The sequence below is a fragment of the Argopecten irradians genome, chromosome 9 (assembly GCF_041381155.1).
Source record: "Argopecten irradians isolate NY chromosome 9, Ai_NY, whole genome shotgun sequence".
Lineage (NCBI taxonomy): Eukaryota > Metazoa > Mollusca > Bivalvia > Pectinida > Pectinidae > Argopecten > Argopecten irradians.
In genome coordinates, this window is record NC_091142.1 from 20,357,036 (window position 1) to 20,381,159 (window position 24,124).

Consider the following 24,124-nt stretch of genomic DNA (forward strand, 5'->3'; position numbering starts at 1 on the left):
CACTTCAGGCCTTGAATGCACACAGAGAAATCCGAATCTTTGAGTTTAAATTCATTTCTTTGAGTTTATGCTAGACAATTATTACATCATATACTTCTATAGTTTAAAGTGCGTCCTTTTATTTCTAAATTATGTCTTTTACATGAAATAAATTATATAATAAAATAAACAAGTAGAGCTTCGCTCTCCCTATGCCGTGCATGATTCATATTAAAACATCTGGCTGCGCCCTTTGAAGCCTTGCCTTCAGTCATATTATAAATTATATGTGATTATCACTAGACTTCAATTAAAAAAACAATTTTAGTATCGTATTCTTAAACACTAAAACATAAAAAAGAAATTTTGTGAAGGAGTTGTTATAATTGATATACAATTTCAGTATAAACAATGTCCTAAAAGAGCACCCTGCCGAAGGCAAGTTTTGGTAAATTTTATGCCTGTACATTTAATGAAGACTGTATAAGGTCACAATGTATTAATATCTTAAAATAACCTATGCCACATGGAGACGAATCCAATTTAAACCCGGTGCAATTCATAGAATAGCTGTAGCAAAATCATTGTACGACGAAATAACTGTACGGTCTTATCTTTTTAAATAGTGATAAAAAACACTGCTTGTCTAGATCTGACGAAGGTTAGTGAAAAATGCATTATAAAATGGAGATGCGAAACCTAAATAACATGAATTTAGACAATATATCCAACTTGCTAACCAGCTCTTCAAAATAAGAACTAGTAACAAAGTAGTTTAAAAATCAGTCAGGTGTAAAAGAGCACCCCGCCGTGCACCAATTTCCAATATAAATGTATATAATAATATAACTGTAATGATGTTCTCGCAATGAAAGAATTCATAACCAATTCTATATAATTCAATTTTGCTTGTTACGAGAATTTTCGTTGGCTTAAAAATTTACTTTATCAGCCCATAAATAAAAAAATGGCGTCGCCGTTTGCATCTCTTATTGGCTGAGATTAGGGCGTAATGATTTCATAGACAAAAGAGTCACAAAATGAATTTTGAATATTGAGATTGTCTTTAGTAAATTGAATTATAAGGATTAATTTGAATATATGTTTTATGTTATGGATATATAACAAAAAATCTGAGTGTACTCTCAACATAAACCGCTTCAATATAAAAATATATTCAAGTTAATCCTTAATTAAAAGGGATAATCATATAGATATTTGACATTCTTACTCTCAGAGGGTAAACATTTTGTGAAACTTAAGTGATACACACTAATTTGAAACCTTAAGGCGTAAGAAATGTATCTTTTCTTTCTTCCCAAAGTCTACTTTGATACCACTTCAGTTCGGCCCTGCAGGCAGGTCGTTAGAATTGTATCTGCTGCCCCTATTGCATGATTGATCGTAAAAGGCGACTCAATTGCGGATCTCACATTTTCTCTTCTTCCTAACTGACTTTATGTTTCCTAATGCCTCCCTTCGTCCTATTAATGGCTTGGGTCATGTAAGGACGGCCTCCTATGTATGCAGTATGTAGCGTGTATGAATGCGAAGTGCGTGTTTTGGGAGACTGCGGTCAGTTCGTGTTGTGTCTTTTTCTATAGTGGAACTGTTGCCCTTTTTATAGTGCTATATCAATGAAGCATGCCGCCGAAGACACCAAGCAACACACCCAGCCCGGTCATATTATACTGACAACGAGCGAACCAGTCGTCCCACTCCCCTTATGCTGAACGCGAAGCAGGAGAGAATACTACCACTTTTATAGACTTTGGTGTGTCTCGGCCAGGGGACAGAACCTTGAGCCTTCCTCAAGAGGGCAAACGCTCAAATCAAGGCCAAAAGTGAGGCGGTGCCAATGGAGGCATTAGGAAAGATTAAAGTCAGTAAGGAAGAAGGGAAAAGATAAGACGCTAAACTTAGTCGCCTTTTACGATCATACAACTGATGAAGTTATTTTCCCTTGCAATAATATTGATTATTGGAATTTGTATGCACGATAGCTTGAGTAAATATCCACTGAAGATAATGAAATTTTGTATGCAGAATAAAATACGAAAGATCTTGGCCCAGTTTTGAAAATTGGCTTTATTTGATTGTAAGTGATGGCGTTTTTGGCCATTGGAACATTGTATTTTGATGTACTTGATTACTAGATGCTATGGAATATGTCTGCGTTCACAAAAACTTGTTTTTTGTTCGGTGAAATTTTTGTCAAAAGGAAACAAAAATCATCAGTTGGCTAGTAAATGACAACTAATTTGTATCAAATATCACGTGACTGTTAAGGCCCATGGGCCTTTTGTTATATACAGTTGTCTTTCGGTAGTGTTACGTAGTAAGTTGATTTCTCTTTCCTCCGTTCGTACAATTGCCTTTCCTCCGTCCGTACAATTGCCTTTCCTCCGTTCGTACAATTGCCTTTCCTCCGTCCGTACAATTACCTTTCCTCCGTTCGTACAATTGCCTTTCCTCCGTCCGTACAATTACCTTTCCTCCGTCCGTACAATTACCTTTCCTCCGTCCGTACAATTACCTTTCCTCCGTTCGTACAATTGCCTTTCCTCCACCCGTACAGTCGCCTTTCCTCCGCCCGTACAGTTGCCTTTCCGCAGGGTTTGTTGGTATACAGAGCCATGTGTTCCTGGTATTTATAGTAAAATATCGGGAGTCTAGTACACCAACAGAAGAGGTCATTACGATACAATTTTGGTACAAGGACGATAAGATTCGGGGACATTCAGGAATGACGCCGCCAGTCAATGAAATCCTGGGTAAATACAAAGGTGACGTAGTACCCCTACACACAGATTTATCAATGGGCTTGTTCGATTTTAGTGACCTAAAAGTGTTTATCGTAAATATATTTGTTTATTTATCATTGTTTTTTTATATGAATTGATAAACAAAAATACGTACTTTAATTCAATCTGTCGTCATTTTAAAATAAAAAATGCTTCAAATAATAAAGGATAAAAGTAGCATTGTAGTTTAGATAAAGGAGACTGCGTATGTTGATGACGGTTTTGCGCATTTAATCATGAGTTGATCATTTTGTGAGTGTCCACCTCGTAATGTTTCGAAATAGCATAAATCTAACACCCAATTTAATTCGTTTTGTTTGATTAATTAACGTCCTATTAAGAGCTGTCGGCACAATTATTCATTCTTCAATGCTTATGAACGCACAATTGTACTTGCTGCCCCATTGCATTAAAATCGTAGATGGCGACTAAATTTGGATATATTATTTTTTTTTTTCGAATTACCCACCTTTGTTCGCCCCTAAATGTACATAACCGAGATCGGTAATATTACAAGAAGACACAAACTTCCATCTGATTATTATTTTTATAATATTGATTTATTTTGTTAAAACGACTTGGATAGTAAATTCTTCTAAGTCACTGGAAAATTCAAAAACCCTAATTGATGTAGCCCATTAGTCCTGTCACCAATTTTTAGTGCTTAAACAATGAGTCAAACGTGCCAGGAAGCAGGACTTAGCCTAGTTAGAAACCGGACCATGTCTAGGACATCTGAGGCAGTAGGTTTGTGTCAATAAAAGAATGAATCATAAAATGAAATCTACACCACACTATAGTACATAGATTTATAAAGTATTTTGAAAAGCATAGAAATAATGTCTTGACATTAATTTGACTTTTGACGATTTTTAGGTTACCTGTGACGAAGTCTCAAGTGACCTATTCTAAACAATTTACGTTTATGACGTCTCCAATACTGCAGGACAAAATTTGTTGAAATTTTGCAGAAAACTTCCATGGCCATAGGTCAACCAAAATTGTGAAATATAACGTCACAGTCCTCTAGGGGCCTGAGGGGTGAGGACAAAAAGGGTCAAGTAGGCTAAAACTTCGAAAATCTTCTGAAATTCAAGAAATGGTAGAATCAAATACTCTTCATAGATGGAAAGGCTATAAGATTCTTTACAAAATTGTGAATTATATGACCCTGGTGTGGTCTCGCGTTTGTCCCTTAGGAGGGGGTCAAGTTTACTATAGTTTATATAGGAAAAACACATTAATAATAACAATTTGCTCATTTTTCATAGTAAATGAGTCAAATTTTGTTAGAATTATTAGCCTGAGATATTATTTTAACATCATGTCCATATTGGTCCTGCCTGACCCCCTAAGGGCCTGAGGGGCGGGGCCAGGCAGGGTCAAAATGACTAATGTAAAGTTAATAGCCCTGGGATCTCAGATTTTCCTTCCGGGGAGGGATCAAATTCACTATATTTTATATAGGAAAAAACACTTTTATGAACATTATTTGCTCAATTTTCATAGGAAAAGAGTCAAACTTGGTTAGAATTATTACACCGAGATATAGCACTTTAACATATCGGTCCTCGCTGACCCCCAGGGACCAGTGGGGCGGGGCCAAACGCTGTCAAATTGACTACAATTTCAAAAAATCTTTTGAATTCACAGATTTGATGGAACCAAATACTTTTTATAGATTAAAAAGTCAAATGTATAAAATTTAAAAGATTTTAAGGGCCTGATAGGCCATATATAGTGTTTGTTATATTTATATTAAAATATACCAAATGTTTAAAGCCTTTTACTATGACTATACTTATTTCATTAATTTGATAATTGCTACTTCAATGAAGATATTCCTCTGCTGCCAAATGATATGTTATCTTTCTCAAAACAGTAAAAGACGAATTAGAGTTTTTCCTCAGGTACAAAAGTAACTTATATTACACCATTATAACAATTGAAAATTTTGCGCTTCTCATTTTACTTAAACAGAAATATTTAACACAGAATTGAGAGCAAGGATAACGCTGATAAATTAATGCAAAAGTGTTTTCCATATAGTATTTCATATTTTAAGCATATTTGGAATTTAAAATACACAATGTATAATGGAAAACGTATATTATTTTACTGCTTTGTGAGATAATTATAACAACATGATTACAAGATTACAAGGAGATAACGGTACACATACCAGCCATAAATCTAGCATTCATCTGGAAAAGTGTATTTGCTATTACAACCTTTGACCTCATGAACTCTTACTTTGCCCTTTTTGAAAATGATGATATTACGTTTCATTTGTGAAGATAAAAAATAATTTGTTCATTCACCTTCAATCACAAAATGCCGACAAAGTACGATATCAGCTTGATTTGTTCTTACTTTCACCAGTGCTCCATGTTTAAATAATCAGGCATTTTTTTGCGTGGTCATGTTCTAGATTTTTGCGCATTTCCCAAAAAATGAGTACACGTACTTATTTTGAAAATCAAAACTATACATGGCTAGGCCAACATATAGTATGGTATTTTGAAACAAAATGAATTTTTTGAATGAAAACTGTTAAATTGAATTTACAGGTTAATTATTTCTTCCAGCAAAACATTTTCTGTAATGGAAATATGCAAAGGAAATCCATAGTAATATATTCCTTGATAGGTTTGAAATATTGTTCACTAGTGAATTATCGATATTTACGTCAGCTGGTTACATTTTAATGAATAGATATTATTGTGGGATATAATGAATGATCATTTATGTGCGTCATCTTTTGTTTTTATGTCCATTTATGTTGATTGTTTGGTAGAATTTCCATTGAATCCACATGAACAGCCTACACAATGTTCTTGGCGTCATATGGGTCTTTATCAGGTGCGAAGGGATTATTGGTAGTGTGATTGACATTACTTGAGGATTATCACGGGTGTCGCTGACATATTGACCTATGGGCCGGTCACTTGGAAGGGTTCGAGTCTGGCCGTATCCACGTCACAGAGAAATGTTATCACTACAGAACAAATATTGTAACGTAATCAATACACTTGTTTGTATGTCCTACTTCCGATAATTTTACTATAAATACGAGAAACACATTGATCTTTGTATACCAACAAACCTTACAGACGAGTCTACAGTACCAAAAGGATACTAAAGTCTGTTTAACAGGTACGTGTACGAATTTGTTTATACTACTTTTAGCATATCATTATTCCTATTCATTCAAATATATTAGCATCTCTTTTTTCATGACAGATTCTACATTATCTTTGTTTATTATCATCGAAATTAGAGATTTTATTGTCGCCTAAAAGGAAATCTTGTTAAATTCCCTACATGGAGAGTACGTGTTAAGTTAACGAAATAATGCGGAGTGTTTCATTTGAGTTCAATTTCATCCATATCATTTTCAGTTAAGTACTTTTGTAGTTTTGCCATGATTTGTGTTGTTTTACTTTGAAAATTGCCTTAAGATATTCATTTCAATATTGTAGGATTATTTACAAGAATGGCTGCTACAACCATTGTATCATTCATCATTTATCTGGCCCTCTGTGTGTGGATATCTGAGGTCAGAGGTCATGGCCGACTGTTGGAACCCCCGGGTAGGGCCAGTATGTGGAGGTTTGGCTACAACTCTCCCCCAAACTACGACGACAATCAACTTTTCTGTGGAGGATTTAACGTAAGCTATTATTCAGTGTGAATTGTTAACGATTTATTCGTAAAGTGCTAACACAATTTGTAAGAATGGTATAAGTGCACCCACAAAATCTTCAAAATATCAATATTCTGTTTTACAGCGTCAGTGGAAAATCAATGGCGGGAAATGTGGAGTTTGTGGTGATCCCTGGGATGGAGCACGTGATCACGAGGCTGGCGGGAAATATGCTACTGGAACAATTGTCCGCCATTACAGTGAGGGACAAACGATCAGCGTCAACGTTCAGATCACTGCGTCACACAAAGGCTATTTTGAGTTCCGCCTGTGTCCTCATAACAACCCCAGTACACGTGTATCCCAGGCTTGTCTAGACCAACACGTCCTTCAACAAACAGACGGTAGTACTCGTGTTTACGAGGCTGGTCATCCCACCTCCTACACCATCCACCTCAAACTTCCGGTCGGGGTCACGTGCTCACAATGTCTTCTTCAGTGGAAATATAATGCAGGTTCGTTCTCTCAATTCTACGAAGAAATATGGTACAAAGCCAGAAATGGATCATTTTTTTTGTTTGTTTTTTTTTTTGTTTTTTTTTGCAAATTATCAATACAGTAGCTTAAGATGTTTTTTTGTGCTTTTTAGATTCAGATACATTTTTATCATGTTGTATTTATGGAACTGATTTTCATTACAGGAAACTCTTACGGCTGTGACGGGAGCCATTGTTGTATCGGATGTGGCGAACAAGAACAGTTTTACGGCTGTGCTGACGTCAGTGTAGGATATGGTGGAAGTTCTTCATCAGGACAAATGTCCTCGTCTGTCTATCATCCTGCCAATGGTATACAAAGTGCACCTCAAAGTCATCCCTCAGGGCAGCATCCCTCATCTGTCTACCGGCCCATCTTCGCCGTACCACAAAGTCACTCTCAGCCATCTGGACAAATTCTTTCCTCTGGCTTCCGGCCGATCAACGTCATTCCACAAAGTCACTCTCAGTCTTCAGGACAACTCCTTCCGTCTGTCTACCGTCCGCTAAATGTTCCTTCTCAGACTAATCCTCAGTCATCTGGCATTAACTTTATGTTTCCATCAAAACAAGGACAATCTATACAAAGTCTTATGCCCGCTGGTTATGTACCACAAAACACTTATCACGTCATATCCGGTAGTTTATTTTCCGGTGGAAGCGGAAGTCAGTCAGAGCCATGTAGAGCTACCCCTCGATACCGAGCCGTCTATCAGTACGCCGACCAGTATTGTAGGGTACAGTGTAGTAGAGGTAACTGTCCGACAGAACTCTACTGTACATCGGCATGTAGGAGGCTTGCTGGTGGTAAATGATTGGAACAGTATGTCAAACTTGTCAGATTTTGTTTGCATTTGATATGTTCTATGTTTGATATTAGACAGGATGGTGAAATAATATGGACATAATGACCATTTAATCACTTTATATGCATAATATTTTCATATCTTTTGATTTTTATTCACTGACAGTATTTTTTTTTTACATTTTTTATAAAATCATGTCTATATTGTTTGATATTTTGTTTGATGCATAGTAGTCAGTTCACATAATGTTTTTGTAATTTATTTTATATTGTCTATTGTACGATATATTTTTTAAATAAAATTGCATTAAAATGAATAAATTTTGTTTTTCGTGTACAACAGATAAAAACACTTTCTTCTACATGAGGTTGTTTGTTCTCTACGTAAACTGGCTGGCACGATGAACGTTGGCCAAACTTTTACCCGAGTGTCACATCACCATTTGACAACGTTATCAATAAACAAATAACGCCATATTACTGTGGTCAGACTGCCATTTGAATACATCTATTTCATCATTGGTCTAAATTCGACACAAACTTCTGATATTAAAATTAGTATTATGCCTTGTCTGTTTCATATATATAGCAATACTTTATCGAAGTTGAACTAACACCATGATTTGGTGATTATTTGGCGGGAAAAAGCATGTCTTCCGCATTACATTTGCATATTGTTAAGATAAGTCGTTAAATTAGTCATACTTTTTGTTTGATTGATAACTAACGTCTTATTAACACCCGGAGCCAATTAAGTACGGCCTCCTATGTACGTAGTTTGATTTTGGAGACTGCCCTGCTGTCCTTATTGCTTGATCGTATAAGACGACTAAATTTAGGACTGCAACTTCTCTTCCTACCGAACTTCCTTTCTTCTTACTAATGCCTCCCTTGACTTCACCTCAATTTTGGCCTCTGACTGAGCGCTCGCCCCTGTGAGGAAGGCTCTGGGTTCTGTCAACTGATCGAGAGACACCAAGTCTGTAAAAAGTGATAGTTTTTGATCCTCCTTATCACTCAGAATACCGGAGGTGGGACGACTGGTTCGCATGTTACCAGTATAATGTAAATGGGTGGGGTGTGTTGCTTGATGTTTTCGGCGGCAAATGCTTCAGTTATATTGCACTATAAAATGGATAAGAGTTCCATTATACAACGCGAATATACTGCAGTTCCTCAAAACACAAACCCGCACTTCATTCACGCAACAGACCGCATACATGGTAGGCCGTCTTTAAAAGTACTCAGGCTGTTTATAGGACGTTAATGTAATCACAAACAAAAATCGTGTTGCTTTCTCGCACTTTTTATAATGCTTCATGTATATCATTGACGCATGATACTGTCGAAGTGCAAACCAGCCGCCCACTTTCTTTATGCTGAGCGATAATAAGGAACATACACACTTACTCTATTGTTGGACCTAAGAAAAAGATATCAGCATCAATGGGTTCTTTATAAAATGAAAATATCACTAAACTTTTAATTGCATATTTCGGCAAATATACATTTGTCTTACCGATAGGAAAAGCGGATATATTACATGACTCGTGGTTGTTGAAAACGTATTTTGTTTCAAGTTATTGTGTAAAAATTTGAAAGCATAACTCACTCATGTCGAATAAATTCCAGATCCCAGATCCAAAAATAACGTCTATCTACCTCCATCTTTTTAATGACAGTAAATATGAAGAAAAAAAGTCGAATACTATAATATAAAGTTAAGAACACTAAAATGTAATTAAAATATCAACAAAATACAGGTAAGCTTATGATAACGAACAAGGATAGCACGATTTAACCTCACCCCTTAGATCCCGATGTCGTTCAGGGCCAATTTGGCTATAACCAAATTCAGACTCAATTTCTATAAAAATGAACAAATATATGTATATAATGATATAGACTGTAGTAAACTGTATCTCCTCTCAAAGGGAAATACACTTATTCTATGCAAGGACTCTGTGTTTGTAATCTTTATAGTCATTTAACACGCAATTCTCCAGCTAAAGCTCCATGGGAGCATTATAATTCACAATATTGATTGGTAATTGATATGAAATTTTAGTGAACACGACGAGCAAAAGAGGATTCGATACGTGTGCACCTTGTAAAAACCCGAGTATAACAAGTATTAATTTGCATTAAAATCAATCTGGTGTAAAATGGCACCCTGCTGAAAGCCAATTTCTCTCTATATCAAATGAATACATCTTTTTTATTGTACATGGCCCTACAGTTATGGCGTTAGAATTGTACTTGCTTTATTGCATGATCGTAAAAGGCGACTAAATTTAGGATCTTATCTTTTCTTTTCTTCCTCACTGACTTTATCTTTCCTAATGCCTCCCTTGTCACCGCCTCACTTTTGGCCTTGAGTTGAGCGTTCGCCCCTGTGAGGAAGGCTCTGGGTTCTGTCCCCTGGCCGAGACACACCAAAGTCTATAAAAGTGGTAGTTTCTGCTCCTGCTTAGCGCTCAGCATACAGGGAGTGGGACGACTGGTTCGCCCGTTGTCAGTATAATGTTACCGGGTGGAGTGTGTTGCTTGGTGTCTTCGGCGGCATGCTTCAGTGATATAGCACTATAAAAAGGGCAACAGTTCCACTATACAAGAAGACACATCATAAATATACCGCAGTCTCCCAAAACACGCACCTCGCACAAAATACACGCAACACATCGCATGCATGGGAGACCGTCCTTACATGACCATAGCTGTTAATAGGACGTTAATTAATCAAATCGTGCAATAGGGGCAGCAGGTACAATTCTAACGCCCTACCTGCAGGGCTCTAAACCACTATTAATAACTTCCAACTTATCAATGTTCATATTATCCTTCCTTCGTTTGGCTTTCTCTTGGTCACTCTAAGCTTCCTTTGAATATTCGTTTCTCTCTTGTCGTCAGTATCAGAGGATTTTACAAATATAATTTACGTGTAAACACAACCCGAAAAATGTTTGGAACAAAATAAATATGGGAATATATGATAATAATAGAAGGAAGAAGTTAAATGAGTATCTTTGATATATTGCTGACTGTGCATGAAGATTAATTTGTTTCCTTGTGTACATATCTCCAAAAAGTCATAAATTGACAGAGAGCGGAATATATGACTTAAGCTGTCGAAATAGATTGATTCTTTGGTCAAAAAAAAATTTACGGTACAGAAATAATCGGGTACTATAGGCAAGTCTTGGTTCTGGATATCATGTTTAAAATTCGGGAATGGCTCACTATGCTTAGTGTTTACAAGTAACTGGTTCCATAAACGAATGGTAGAAGGGAAAAGAATTATTAGAAGATTGAAATCTATAATTAGAAAGTGTATAAGTTTTGCATTACGAAGGTGTTGGGTTTTATCAGCAACTATAGAAGGGAGGAGTTTCACAATAAATAGGGGTTTTCCTTGAAAACGATGGTAAACCCGTGACAATACGACCTGCCTCTAATAGTAATGTTTCTAAGCGATAATTTTGAAAATAATCTGTTCAGCAGGATAATGTTTTACACATAACCTTGATTTTATAATATTTCTTGTATTACACTTTTTATATGTCTATGCTGTACTTGTAGATATGTCTTGGGTATTTTATTGTATTTTACATCAAAGACGACAGGATACTCAATCACATAGCAGCCTTCGCATGCAGTGAATGTTGTCCTTAATGACGTTACATTGTTAATTCAACGTTACGATTAATGAACAAAATATCAACGTCATTATTCTGTTGTACAGATGACACAATCAATTGGATTTTTTTTCAGTTTAATAGAAAAAAATATTTGGTACAAAAGGTCAATGTAAAATGAATTACAAAAACAAGGTGAACTGACTTCATGTATGTATAAAACAAAATATCACTCATTATCATACATTGTAGACATGATTCAATATAAATAGTATGTGAACAAATTAAATTCGTCGTTTGTACGAAAATATCAATAACACATATTGCTAAATGTGTGATTGAAAATATTATGCAAATGGAATGATTAAACGATCATTGTATGTCCACATGATTTAACGATCATAGATAATATCAAATATAATACATGAGTAATAAAAACAAAAACAGAATTGTCTTTCTTTACCGATCATTTACCACCAGCAAGTCTCCTACATGCCAAAGTACAGTAGAGTTCTGCCGGACAGTTACCTCTACTACACTGTACCCTACAATACTGGTCGGCGTACTGATAGACGGCTCGGTATCGAGGGGTAGCTCTACATGGCTCTGACTGACTTCCGCTTCCACCGGAAAATAAACTACCGGATATAACGTGATAAGTGTTTTGTGGTACATAACCAGCGGGCATATGACTTTGTATAGATTGTCCTTGTTGTGATGGAAACATAAAGTTAATGCCAGATGACTGAGGATTAGTCTGAGAAGGAACATTTAGCGGACGGTAGACAGACGGAAGAATTTGTCCTGATGGCTGAGAGTGACTTTGTGGTACGGCGAAGGAAGACCGACGAGGACATCTGTCCTGATGAAGAACTTCCACCATATCCTACACTGACGTCAGCACAGCCGAAAAACTGTTCTTGTTCGCCACATCCGATACAACAATTGCTCCCGTCACAGCCGTAAGAGTTTCCTGTAATGAAAATCAGTTCCATTTTTGAAAACTCGTGAATCACTACAATACATACTACATGATAAAAATGTATCTGAATCTAATCAGCACAAGGAAACAATTTAAGCTACTGAATTGATATTATGGCAACAAATTAAAAAAAAATGAAAAAGAATTATTGATCTATTTCTGTCTCAGTGTCATATTTCTTAATAGAATTGGGGAAACGAACCTGCATTATATTTCCACTGAAGAAGACATTGTGAGCACGTGACCCCGACCGGAAGTTTGAGGTGGATTGTGTAGTTGGTTGGATGACCAGCCTCGTACACACGAGTACTACCGTCTGTCTGTTGAAGGACATGTTGATCTAGACAAGCCTGGGGTACACGTGTCCTGGGGTTGTTATGAGGACACAGACGGAACTCAAAATATCCTTTGTGACGCCGTGATCTGAACGTTGACGCTGATCGTCTGTCCCTCGCTGTAATGGCGGACAATTGTTCCTGTAACATATTTCCCGCCAGCCTCGTGATCACGTGCTCCATCCCAGGGATCACCACAAACTCCACATTTCCCGCCATTGATTTTCCACTGACGCTGTAAAACAGAATATTGATATTTTGAAGATTTTGTTGATGTACATTTTACCATTCGGACAAAGTGGGTTAACACGTAACGAATACATTGTTAACAATTAACACTGAATAATAGCTTACGTTAAATCCTCCACAGAAAAGTTGATTGTCGTCATAGTTTGGGGGAGAGTTGTAGCCGAATCTCCACATACTGGCCCTACCCGGGGGTTCCAACAGTCGGCCATGACCTCTAACCTCAGATATCCACACACAAAGGGCCAGATAAATGGTGAATGATACAATGGTTGTAGTAGCCATCCTTGTAAATAATCCTACAATATTAAAATGAATATCTTAAATCAATTTTCAAAGTAAAACAACACAAATAATGACAGAACTACTACAAGCACTTAAATGAAAATGATATGAATTAATATGAATTAAATTGGACCCAAATGAATCACTCCACATTATTTCGTTAACTTAAAACGTACTTCAAAAGGATCTTGATGTAGGGGATTTGAAAAGTTTTCGTTTTAGGCGACAATAAAATCTCAATTTTCGAAGATGATAATAAACGTATAACTGATCATTACAAAAACATGCAAAGATAAATAGTAATGTATAATATGTAATAAAAAGAGATGGGAAATATTTGAATAAATCAGAATTCATATTATGAAAAAAGTAGTATAAACACATTCGTACACGTACCTGTTAAACAGACTTTAGTATCCTTTTGGTACTGTAGACTCGTCTGTAAGGTTTGTTGATATACAAAGATCCATGTGTTTCTCGTATTTATAGTAAAATTATCGGAAGTAGGACATACAAACAAATGTATTGATTACGTTACAGTATTTGTTCTGTAGTGATAACATTTCTCTGTGACGTGGATACGGCCAGACTCGAACCCTTCCAAGTGACCGGCCCATAGGTCAATATGTCAGCGACACCCATGATAATCCTCCAGTAATGTAGACGGCACTACTGATAATCCCTCCACACCTGATAAATATTCTATGACGCCAAGAACATTGTGTAGGCTGTTCATGTGGATTCAATGGGAATCTACTTTACTATCAATATAAGTGAACATAAAAATAAAAGATGACGCACATAAATTATCATTCATTATATCCCATAAGAATTTGTTCATTCAAATGTAACCATCTGACGTAAATATCGATAATACACTGCTGAATTGAATTGATATGTTAGTTGCAATATGCTATTTACGCCGCCAAAACAATTTCTGTAATGGAAATATGCAAAATGAATGGTACTATATTCATTAATGAGTTGGACCTATGATTGATTTTATTTCAAAATGCGGTACTATATATTGGCATAGCCATGTTTATTTTTGATTTTCAAAACAACGATTTTATTTTTGTGAAATGCGCAAAAATCTAGAATATAAGCACGTAACAAAATTGCCTGATTATTTAAACATGGATTGCTGTGCTGGTGGAAGTAAGAACAAATCAAGTATGGTCTGACAAAACAGGTTGTTTTCTTAAATTTGTTCAAAACAGCTTATAACGATTTCCGGAGTTAAACAAACAAAATAGTCGAAACGTTTCACTCCGGGCAACGGAAAGAAGATATTGTCAAACTGATAATCGTACTTTGTCGGCATTTTGCGATGTTGAAGATGAATGAACAAATTATTTTTATCTTCACAAATGAATCGTTATATCATCATCTTCAGAAACGTCAAAATAAGATTTCAGGAGGTCAAAGGTTATGATGGTAAATACAATATTCTACAATATTCCAGATAATTGTTATATTTATGGCTGGTATGTGTACCGTTATCTCCTTGTAATCATGTTTTTATAATTGTCCCACAAAGTAGTGAAATAATCCACGTTTTCATTATACATTGTAGGTGTACTTTAAATTCGATATATGTCTAAAATGTGAAATACTTTATGGAAAGATATCAACACTTTTATATTATCTTAATAGCGTTATCCTTGCTCTCAATTCTGTGTAAAATATTTCTGTTTCATACTTTTTTCTTTCAATTTCTTGGAGCATTTTTTTAATTTATGTAGTGGCAATTATAGAAATAATGAAATAATAATAGAAATAGTAAAAGGTTTCAATTATAAGGTATTTTTTAATATGAATATAAAAATTCGTAATCGTCAAATATCTGTCAGGAAATTACTTTTTTGGTTTTTTAAATTGTTTATAAATCTATGTACTATAGTGTGGTGTAGATTTCGTTTTATGATTCATTCTTTTATTGACACAAACCTACTGCCTCAGATGTCCTAGACATGGTCCGGTTTCTAACTAGGCTAAGTCCTGGTACATTTGACTCTTCGTTTAGGCACTACATGTTGGTGTCAGGACTAATGGGGTACATCAATCTGTTTTTTTTTTAAATTTCCAGTGACTTACAAGAATTAATTATCCAAGTAGTTTTAATCAATTAAATTGGAAACCAAAAAAAACTTCAATATTATTTATAATCGAAACATCGGAATTAGTGTTTCTTTGATTCAAAATAAATCAAATGTAAGATTAGTAAACGAAATAGTTATGTGCTATGAAAATGGCTATACTACTAATTAGTTAATTTCAGTCGAGAATTAAGATTAAATGCTTCCTTCGTGTATGTTGCTTTTTTTCGTTTAAGATGCTTAACCGCTGACAAATAGAATTTTTTTCCTTATAAAAACCAGGAGAAAACGAATTAGTATTTTTCTTCAGTTACAAAAGTTACTTACGTTATACCATTGCCATCATTGAAAACTTTGAGCTTCTAATTTTACTTCAAGATTCAGTTATCAAAAATAATTACATGTAATTGCGTCCGAAATAAATCCGTGGCAGTATGCCCTACATGGAATTAAGTACTTAATGCGCAAATGCAAAAAAAAATCTATTTTTAAAGCATCTTCGTGTTAATTAGATTCAAATGATTGGTTTCGTTTATGCTCTGTCGGCGGTGGAGCATCTTTAATAAAGTTGTAATTATTAAAATAATGAAATATTTGGTTTATTAGGTTAGCATCCTATTAATAACCATGGTCATTTTAGGTTTGTCTCCCATGTAGGCAATCTGTTGCGGTGTAAATTGTATGGATGTCTGTCTGTTTTTTGTGAGGATGTGTGGTATGTTCGTGTTGTGTCTTCTTGTAATATTAGTGGTTTTTAGATAACCAGAGACGAAGTCTCAAGGAACCTATTCTAATCGCCTTTTGTCCGTCGTTGTTCGTTGTCCGTCGTGTGTTCGTAAACAATTCACATTTTCGACTTCTCGAAAACCACTGAAGCAATTTCAATGAAATTTTGCACAAGCATTCTAAGGCATAAGGCCAATCAAAATTATTTTTTTGAAATCTGAATTATGTGACCCCCACCCCCCTGGGGGGCTGTGGGAGGGGCCAAAGGGATAAAATTGACTAAAATTTTAAAAATCTTCTTCTCCACTCACAAATGTGGTAGAATCAAATACTCTTCATAGATAAAAAGGTCTCAAGACCCTCTACAAAAATTGTGAATTATACGACCCTGGGGTCTCAGGTTTTCCCCTGGGGAGGGGATTAGTTTACTATAGTTTATATAGTGAAAACACATATTGCAGCATTATTTGGTCATTTATAATAGAAAACTAATCAAATATTGTAAGAATTATCCCTATGAAATGGCCATTAAATCCTATTAACAAATTTTCCATGACTGACTCCCACGGACCTTAGGGGCGGGGCCAAAAGGGGTCAAATAGGCTAAAACTTCAAAAATCTTTTGAAATTCTGGAACTAGTAGACTCAAATACTCTTCATAGATGGAAGGTTCTTAAGGTAACTTTACAAAAATTGTGAAATATATGACCCTGGTGTCTCATGTTTCCCCCTGGGGAGGGGGTCAAGTTTACTATAGTTTATATAGGAAAAATACATTCATGAATGTTATTTGCTTATTTTTCATAGGAGATTAGTCAAACTGGGTTAGAATTTTTAGCCTTGAAAAACATTTTAACATCATATCCATATTTGTACTGGCCGACCTCCAGGGGCCAAAAGGGGTCAAATTTGCCAACTTTTCAAAAATCTTTCTTCTGAATTCACAGAATCGATGGAACTTAATACTCTTCATAGATTAAAAGGTCATAAGGCCCTTTACAAAATGTGTGAATTTCATGGCCCTGGGATCTCGGATTTTCCCCTGGGGAGGGGGTCAAATTTTCTATAGTTTATATGGGGAAAACACATTTATGAACATTATTTGCTTAGTTTGAATAGAAAATGACAAAATGGGTCAAAATGACTAAAATTTCAAACATCTTCTGAATTCACAGGTTTGATGGAACTAAATAATCTTCATAGATTAAAAAGAGAAATTTATCAAATCACTGACACTGACTGACTTTTAAGCATAAGGTTTAGTAACATAATACACTAACTATCAAAATAAAAAATAAAAATTCTAATACGAAGTTTCAACTTGAAAGTTTATTCTAATTCGTAAATACTTTTTACAGATTTGAACTAACTTTGCAATGCTCTTTCGGTAGCAGCACTCAGGTGACCGTCAAGGCCTCTTGAGCCTCTTCTTTCATGTTCATTTTGTAATTGTGGTTGCCACCAAAGACATCAAAAATACATCGACCGGTAACATTATACTGACAACGGGCTAACCAATTGTCCAATTTCGTTTGCGATGAACGCTAAACGGAAACACTTTAACCCATAACCTTTCTCACAGTAGCAAACGCGTAACTCGGGGGAGACGTTAGTAGTAAGAAAAAAGTACTTCAGGAAGAAAAGAAAATATTAGATCCCATTTAGTCACCTTATATTTTAATGCAATGGGGATAGTAAGTACAATTTTAACGCGCTGTCTACAGGGTAGATGTACGTTCATAAACATTGAAGTAATAGGACGTTAATTTATCAAACAAAACAAATTCAATTGGGCGTTAGATTTATGCTATTTCGAAACATTACGAGGTTGACACTAAACAAAGTTATCAACTCATGAATACATGCGCAAAACCGTCATCAACATACGCAGTCTCCTTTATTTAAACTACAATAATACTTTTATTCCTTTTTCTTTCATTTTTTGATTGTAAAATGACGCCAGGTTGAATTTAAGTACGTAAATTTGTTTTATCAGTTCACATAAAGAACAATGATAAATAAATAAATGTATTTATGATAAACTTGTTTGGGTCACTAAAATCTAACACGTCCATTGATAAATCTGTGTGTAGGGGTACTACGTCACCTCTGTATTTACCCAGCATTTCATTGACTGTCGGTGTCATTCCTGAATGTCCCCGAATCTTATCGTCCGTGTACCAACATTGTACCGTAATGACCTCTTTTGTTGTTGTACTAGACTTCCGATATTTTGCTATAAATACCAGGAGCACATGGCTCTGTATACCAACAAACCCTGCGTAAAGGCAACTGTACGGGTGGAGGAAAGGAAATCAACTTCGACTTACTACGTAACAAAGTCAACCGAAAGCCAACTGTACGGGCGGAGGAAAAAGAAATACTGTTCGACTTATTAAGCAAGAAAACCATCCTGCAACAGTATTAGCAGCGTTAAACGAGCAAATATTCACTTTAACAAATTCAGGTATGCATATGCTAAATATCGCTTTGTAGCAAATTGATTTACATAAGTTTTAGATTTCTTTAATGGTGTAGCATTGCGAAATGTCATTCGCGAAATAAGATATACATGTAAATCACATTTGTTATTAAAGCCATATCGCATGTTTTGCTTAAATTAAATGTTAAGTCAAAATCGTATATTTGACTTGCAAATGCCATTAGATTATTTTTACCAGGTTAGATTGTCAATAATCTTAATTAATGACATATATATGATTAAGCTTTAGAACAGATACATTACCATTAAGACATTAATGTATTTTCATCTTTGAATCCTCGTTCGTCACAGCAGGTTCATCAATGCTTTTCATTTGTAAAAGGGTATATCGTTATAATGATTACAATGTTCTTCTCGTAGATAAAAAAGGAATATGGGGTATGCGACTTCATTACTGTCCCACATATGCCTTGTCCTTTGTATGTGGATATCTGAGGTCAGAGGTCATGGCCGACTGTTGGAACCCCCGGGTAGGGCCAGTATGTGGAGGTTTGGCTACAACTCTCCCCCAAACTATGACGATAATCAACTGTTCTGTGGAGGATTTAACGTAAGTGAATGTTATAGTGAATTATACAATAATATTGTGTTTCATATCTATTTAGTTGAATGACTAAAATATTGTTAATTACAAAATGTACGAACGTAAACCCCTATAATATGAAAATATCATAATACGTATTGGATTTTACATTGTAATGCTTATCTTCAATCAATATTTTACTTTATAGCGTCAATGGAAAATCAATGGCGGGAAATGTGGAGTTTGTGGTGATCCCTGGGACGGAGCACGTGATCACGAGGCTGGCGGGAAATATGCTACTGGAACAATTGTACGCCATTACAGTGAGGGACAGACGATCAGCGTCAACGTTCAAATCACTGCGTCACACAAAGGCTATTTTGAGTTCCGTCTGTGTCCTCATAACAACCCCAGGACACGTGTATCCCAGGCTTGTCTAGATCAACATGTCCTACAACAGACAGACGGCAGCACGTGTGTGTACGAGGCTGGTCATCCCACCAACTACACCATCCACCTCAAACTTCCGGTCGGGGTCACTTGCTCACAATGTCTTCTCCAATGGAAATATAATGCAGGTTCGTCTTTCTATTCTATTAATATGACACACAGTGTTAATATCAATGGCCAAAATGTTAATACAATGGCTTAGATTGTTAACAGATAACCCTATAGTGATATTTTATTTATAGGGAACTCTTACGGCTGTGATGGTAGCCATTGTTGCATCGGATGTGGAGAACAAGAACAGTTTTACGGCTGTGCTGACGTCAGTATAGGATCTGGTGGAAGTTCATCCTCAGGACACATGTCCTCGTCTGTCTATCATCCAGTTAACGTCATACCCCAGGGACACACAGGACCATCAGGAATTAATGTCCAACCTCAATCGTCTGCCCAAGGCCAACAACCAGCGGGCTATGTCCCTCAGAACACATACCACATCATATCCGGAAATTGGTTTGCCGGAGGAAGTCAGTCGGAGCCATGTAAAGCTACTCCTATATACCGATCTATCTATCAGTATGCCGACCAGTACTGTCGGGTACAGTGTAGTAGAGGTAACTGTCCGGCAGAGCAGTATTGTACCTCGGCATGTAGGAGACTAATGGGTGGTAAATAGCATGATTATTTTATTTAAAAAACAACTTGTTAGTTGTGCCTCGCATACAAGGGACAAATATATATATAGGATTGATTTTTATGTGATATAGAATACCATTATTTATCGGCATCAAATTCATGATCCTATATATATCTAGAATCAGCAGATTATGTCACATTTGTGTTTTGTTATATATTTTGCTTCATTATTTTGCATAATACTCAGTCGTTGCCAAATGTTTTATTGTTCAAATGTCATGATATCACAATGTTTTTTTCCATATGCTTAACGCTTACATGATTGTTTTATGATGTTTCATAATGAGTTTGATGTATATTCTTTCAAAGCTCATATTTCAATATAGAATATGCTGTTTCCTAAATATTTTACTCTTTTAATAATAAACTTTTAAAAGAATTATTTATTTTGTTGTTTAGTATGACACACAGCACTACATTATAATAGACTCAAATATTAATTGATTTGTAACTCTACCACAAAACGTCATGTTATTCCACTCTCAGGCCATTGTATAAATGTGCTTGGTATTAGATATTTATATTGATTTTCCACTAGTGGGATAACACAATCCGCTCTTTTGATTGGTCGATATATTAAACTTTGACCCGAACTGCTGTATTCTTATTATCACGTCACAAATTGTTTACGTCATCAATTATCGAATTACGTCATGTTGCTTTACTCCGATTGCTGCTTGCAGAACGAATCACTGTTGAAATGTGGCGACATCGGAATCTGTCATGTTTTTCCCATTCACAGTATAAACTATCGACTCAAACTTCATAATTGTCCTTTGTTTAGTTGTGTATCTTGCCATACGAGGACCCTGTGAGTGATTTCTTTAAGCATTAAACTATATTCCTAGCTCAATATGAGATGATTGTCTGCAAAGCTATAGCATCTATGTTTATTGCTTATATTTACATTATCAAATCACTTTAGGGTCTCTGCATTGTATTAACATTGTTTAAGCTAGACCAGGAAAAACCGTTTATCAACGACGATTTAATCCACAAGATAGAACAGCCATTTTGACGGTGATAAGTTGACGTCACCACGTCAACATTAGTGACGTCATAAAGGTCAAGTTTTGGGTGTCAGTTATACCGTCATATACTTCACTTTACCTTGGTAAGTTTATATAGGAGAAATGACAAGTAAATGTAAATATATAGAGTTAATGCGCCTAGACCCAACTTTAACTTGGTTACAATGGGTAAATGGCTATCTGGTGAGAAGTAGATGTCACTTTGCTTTAACATGTCGCATGATCGTAAAAGGCGATTAAATTTAGGATCTTATCTTTTCTCTTCTTCCTAACTGACTCTATCTTTCATAATGCCTCCCTTGGCACCGCCACACTTTGGCTTTGGTTTGGCGTTGTCAGTATAATGTGACCGGGTGGGTGTGTTGCTTGATGTCTTCGGCGACATGCTTCACTATAAAAAGGACAAGAGTTCCACTATACAAGCAGACACAACATGAATATACCACAGTCTCCCAAAACATGCACATCGCACAACATACACGCAACAAACTGCACACATGGGAGGCCGTCCTTACATGACCATAACTGTTAATAGGACGTTTATTAATCAAACAAACAAAATAGCATGTCCAAATGTAGTTTGACAATGATTAGTTGATTGTTATTGTTTGTCTATTAGTACCTATAGAAATCTAGATTTAAAAAGACGGTTGACAAGTAGGAATGCATGGAAGAGTCTTTCATAATTAAAAGGAGTTTTGAGCATTATTGAGTGCCTATTTGCCTACAATAATATCACTACACCTAATTTGCATATGTCGGCAAATAACGCTATCTTATTTTGGCCTTCTTGTAGATGATTTGATTGTGGTAGTAACAGGTCACACAACTCGCGGTTGTTGGATATGGAATTTAACAAATATTTTTCAAAGGGGATAGTCAAAGCTGAATTAACAATAATATATAAATGTTACTATGATCATTATTCAGTATCGTTATCATTTTAAAATGTTCGGTATTTATAACATTAGAAGAGGATCAATCAGATCTTTCACTTCAGTACACGTGTCTTTCATAACGTTAAGGTTTCTTATGCTAGTAAATCTTTATCTTAGTATTTATTGTACATGTATGATCGGTGACCACGTTTTCCCTGTTATCTCTCAATTTCCTGTTAATGAGATAACTCATAAGATGACTTCCGGTACAAAACATATCGGATTCACTTTACTAATGTAATATTGACATGCAAACGAACAATTATAGTATTTGATCACGTTTATTGATTATTGATTATACATGTTGTATGATCATAGACATAGGGTTTCATATAAACATGATACACATAATCAAAGTATCATGTGTAAACTTCAATCAGCGGTTTAGCGCCAGTTTCCATAAGAAATATCATATAACTCGAGGGTCAAAATTTTCGTGATTCAAACTAAAACGAGAAATGTAATTTGGCTATAAGAGTATATAGAACTATCATATGATTAAAACGGCAATATAGTTGATATGCTGTCATTGCATTGTTATTGGTAGCCCGAGGTTGAGGAAAAACTATTGTATCGACATAATAGAACGTGCATGTGTGATAAAATGGATTGCTATGGGTAAATAAATTATTCATGTGTTGAAAAGACCAAGGTAAATGATGCTTCTCGGTGGTAATGTTTTATAAGCAGTCTGAATAGGAAATAACCTGACCAGATACCAAAGGTGAGGCCACCAGAACATACCTGACTATAGACCTGGCTGGCAACTGCCGTACATGCAGTACTTAACGAGCCAGGACAAGGCGAAAACACAGGAAGAGGTAGAGTTAGAGAAACAGGCTGGGATCTATATGTTCGCTATAGGAATTGGAGGTGGTGTGGAGGAAGCTGAACTCGGATCCTGACGAGAAATTCTTCCTCATTGTTGATACAGATGATAAACTAGATACCGCCCACATCAAGAGTCTCATGGCCTGTCGTGCGTGTAGAAGTAAGTTTTCGGTATATTGGTCATTGATATTGACAGTTTAATATACATGCATCATGAAGACATATTGCTGATTGTTGAATTACAACTTAGAAATTCACGTATATTTCTCATTCGAAAGACTGTTTAGACAATACTGCATTGTAAGTATTATTTATTAAAAGGAGAGAGCCATACATAATTGCTTAAATAATCTGCACATAGTAAACAATATTCAAGTGAAAATGCCGTTTATATGATGGATATATTTTGAAACTCAATTTCATAAATGTCTAAAAGGAATACTGCATCTATTGATTGAAATAACACTTGCCTTGTTGTAAGTTTTGAGATTTGTTGTTTTGAACAGAATCTTGATGAAATATTTGAGCTATCTTATAGACAAGTATTATAAATGAGAATATTAACATTAAAATCCCATTGATGTCCTTCTTTTCTCTATTAACTCCGAATTTTGGATATACGACAGCTAATGCTTACCAAGCTGCAGATGGTAAGTCTTTTGATAGCATCATATTTGTTGGCATCAGCGTTTGACAACAACCAGTAATCAGCGTTTGACAACAACCAGTAACAGGTCATGTTCTGATGACCATTTTACCTTGTGTATATCAGATAAAAATGCATGAACGCCATTTTCATCTCAGCATAACTTTACATATTAGTATACATTCAACTTTGTTGTGCTCTTTAAGCGGAATGACTACGTACATGAAAATAATTTTAAGAGCTTTTTGAAACGGTTTCGTCCCCAGACACGATTCTGGCAGCTGCAATTTGATTGGCCATTTATAAAGGTCACAAGAACGTGACCCCTTATGGGATGTTGTCATATCCTCTGAATAAACGTAGTGATAATAAGGAATTGGAATTTATAATTGAGGTTTTACCCACAGCTAGGAAACTTTGACGTTCACTAG

At 35.7% G+C, this 24,124-nt stretch overlaps 2 protein-coding genes and 1 pseudogene across 2 annotated transcripts; 2 read left to right on the forward strand and 1 right to left on the reverse strand.

Moving 5' to 3' along the window:
• Positions 1-5,895: 5,895 nt before the first annotated feature.
• Positions 5,896-8,070, forward strand: LOC138330864 (uncharacterized). The gene is made up of 4 exons (XM_069278366.1): positions 5,896-5,939; positions 6,266-6,456; positions 6,575-6,944; positions 7,131-8,070. Exons 2-4 carry the CDS (start codon positions 6,280-6,282, stop codon positions 7,778-7,780), a joined length of 1,197 nt encoding a protein of 398 aa, XP_069134467.1. The 5' UTR covers positions 5,896-5,939; positions 6,266-6,279; the 3' UTR covers positions 7,781-8,070.
• A 3,497-nt stretch (positions 8,071-11,567) lies between these two features.
• On the reverse strand, positions 11,568-13,693 carry LOC138331738 (uncharacterized; annotated as a pseudogene).
• Positions 13,694-18,302: 4,609 nt separating this feature from the next.
• On the forward strand, positions 18,303-20,552 carry LOC138331737 (uncharacterized). Its single transcript, XM_069279493.1, has 4 exons — positions 18,303-18,545; positions 18,942-19,131; positions 19,313-19,682; positions 19,797-20,552. The coding sequence occupies exons 2-4, from the start codon at positions 18,955-18,957 to the stop codon at positions 20,225-20,227; spliced, it is 978 nt and encodes a 325-aa protein (XP_069135594.1). The 5' UTR covers positions 18,303-18,545; positions 18,942-18,954; the 3' UTR covers positions 20,228-20,552.
• The last annotated feature ends 3,572 nt before the right edge of the window (positions 20,553-24,124 follow it).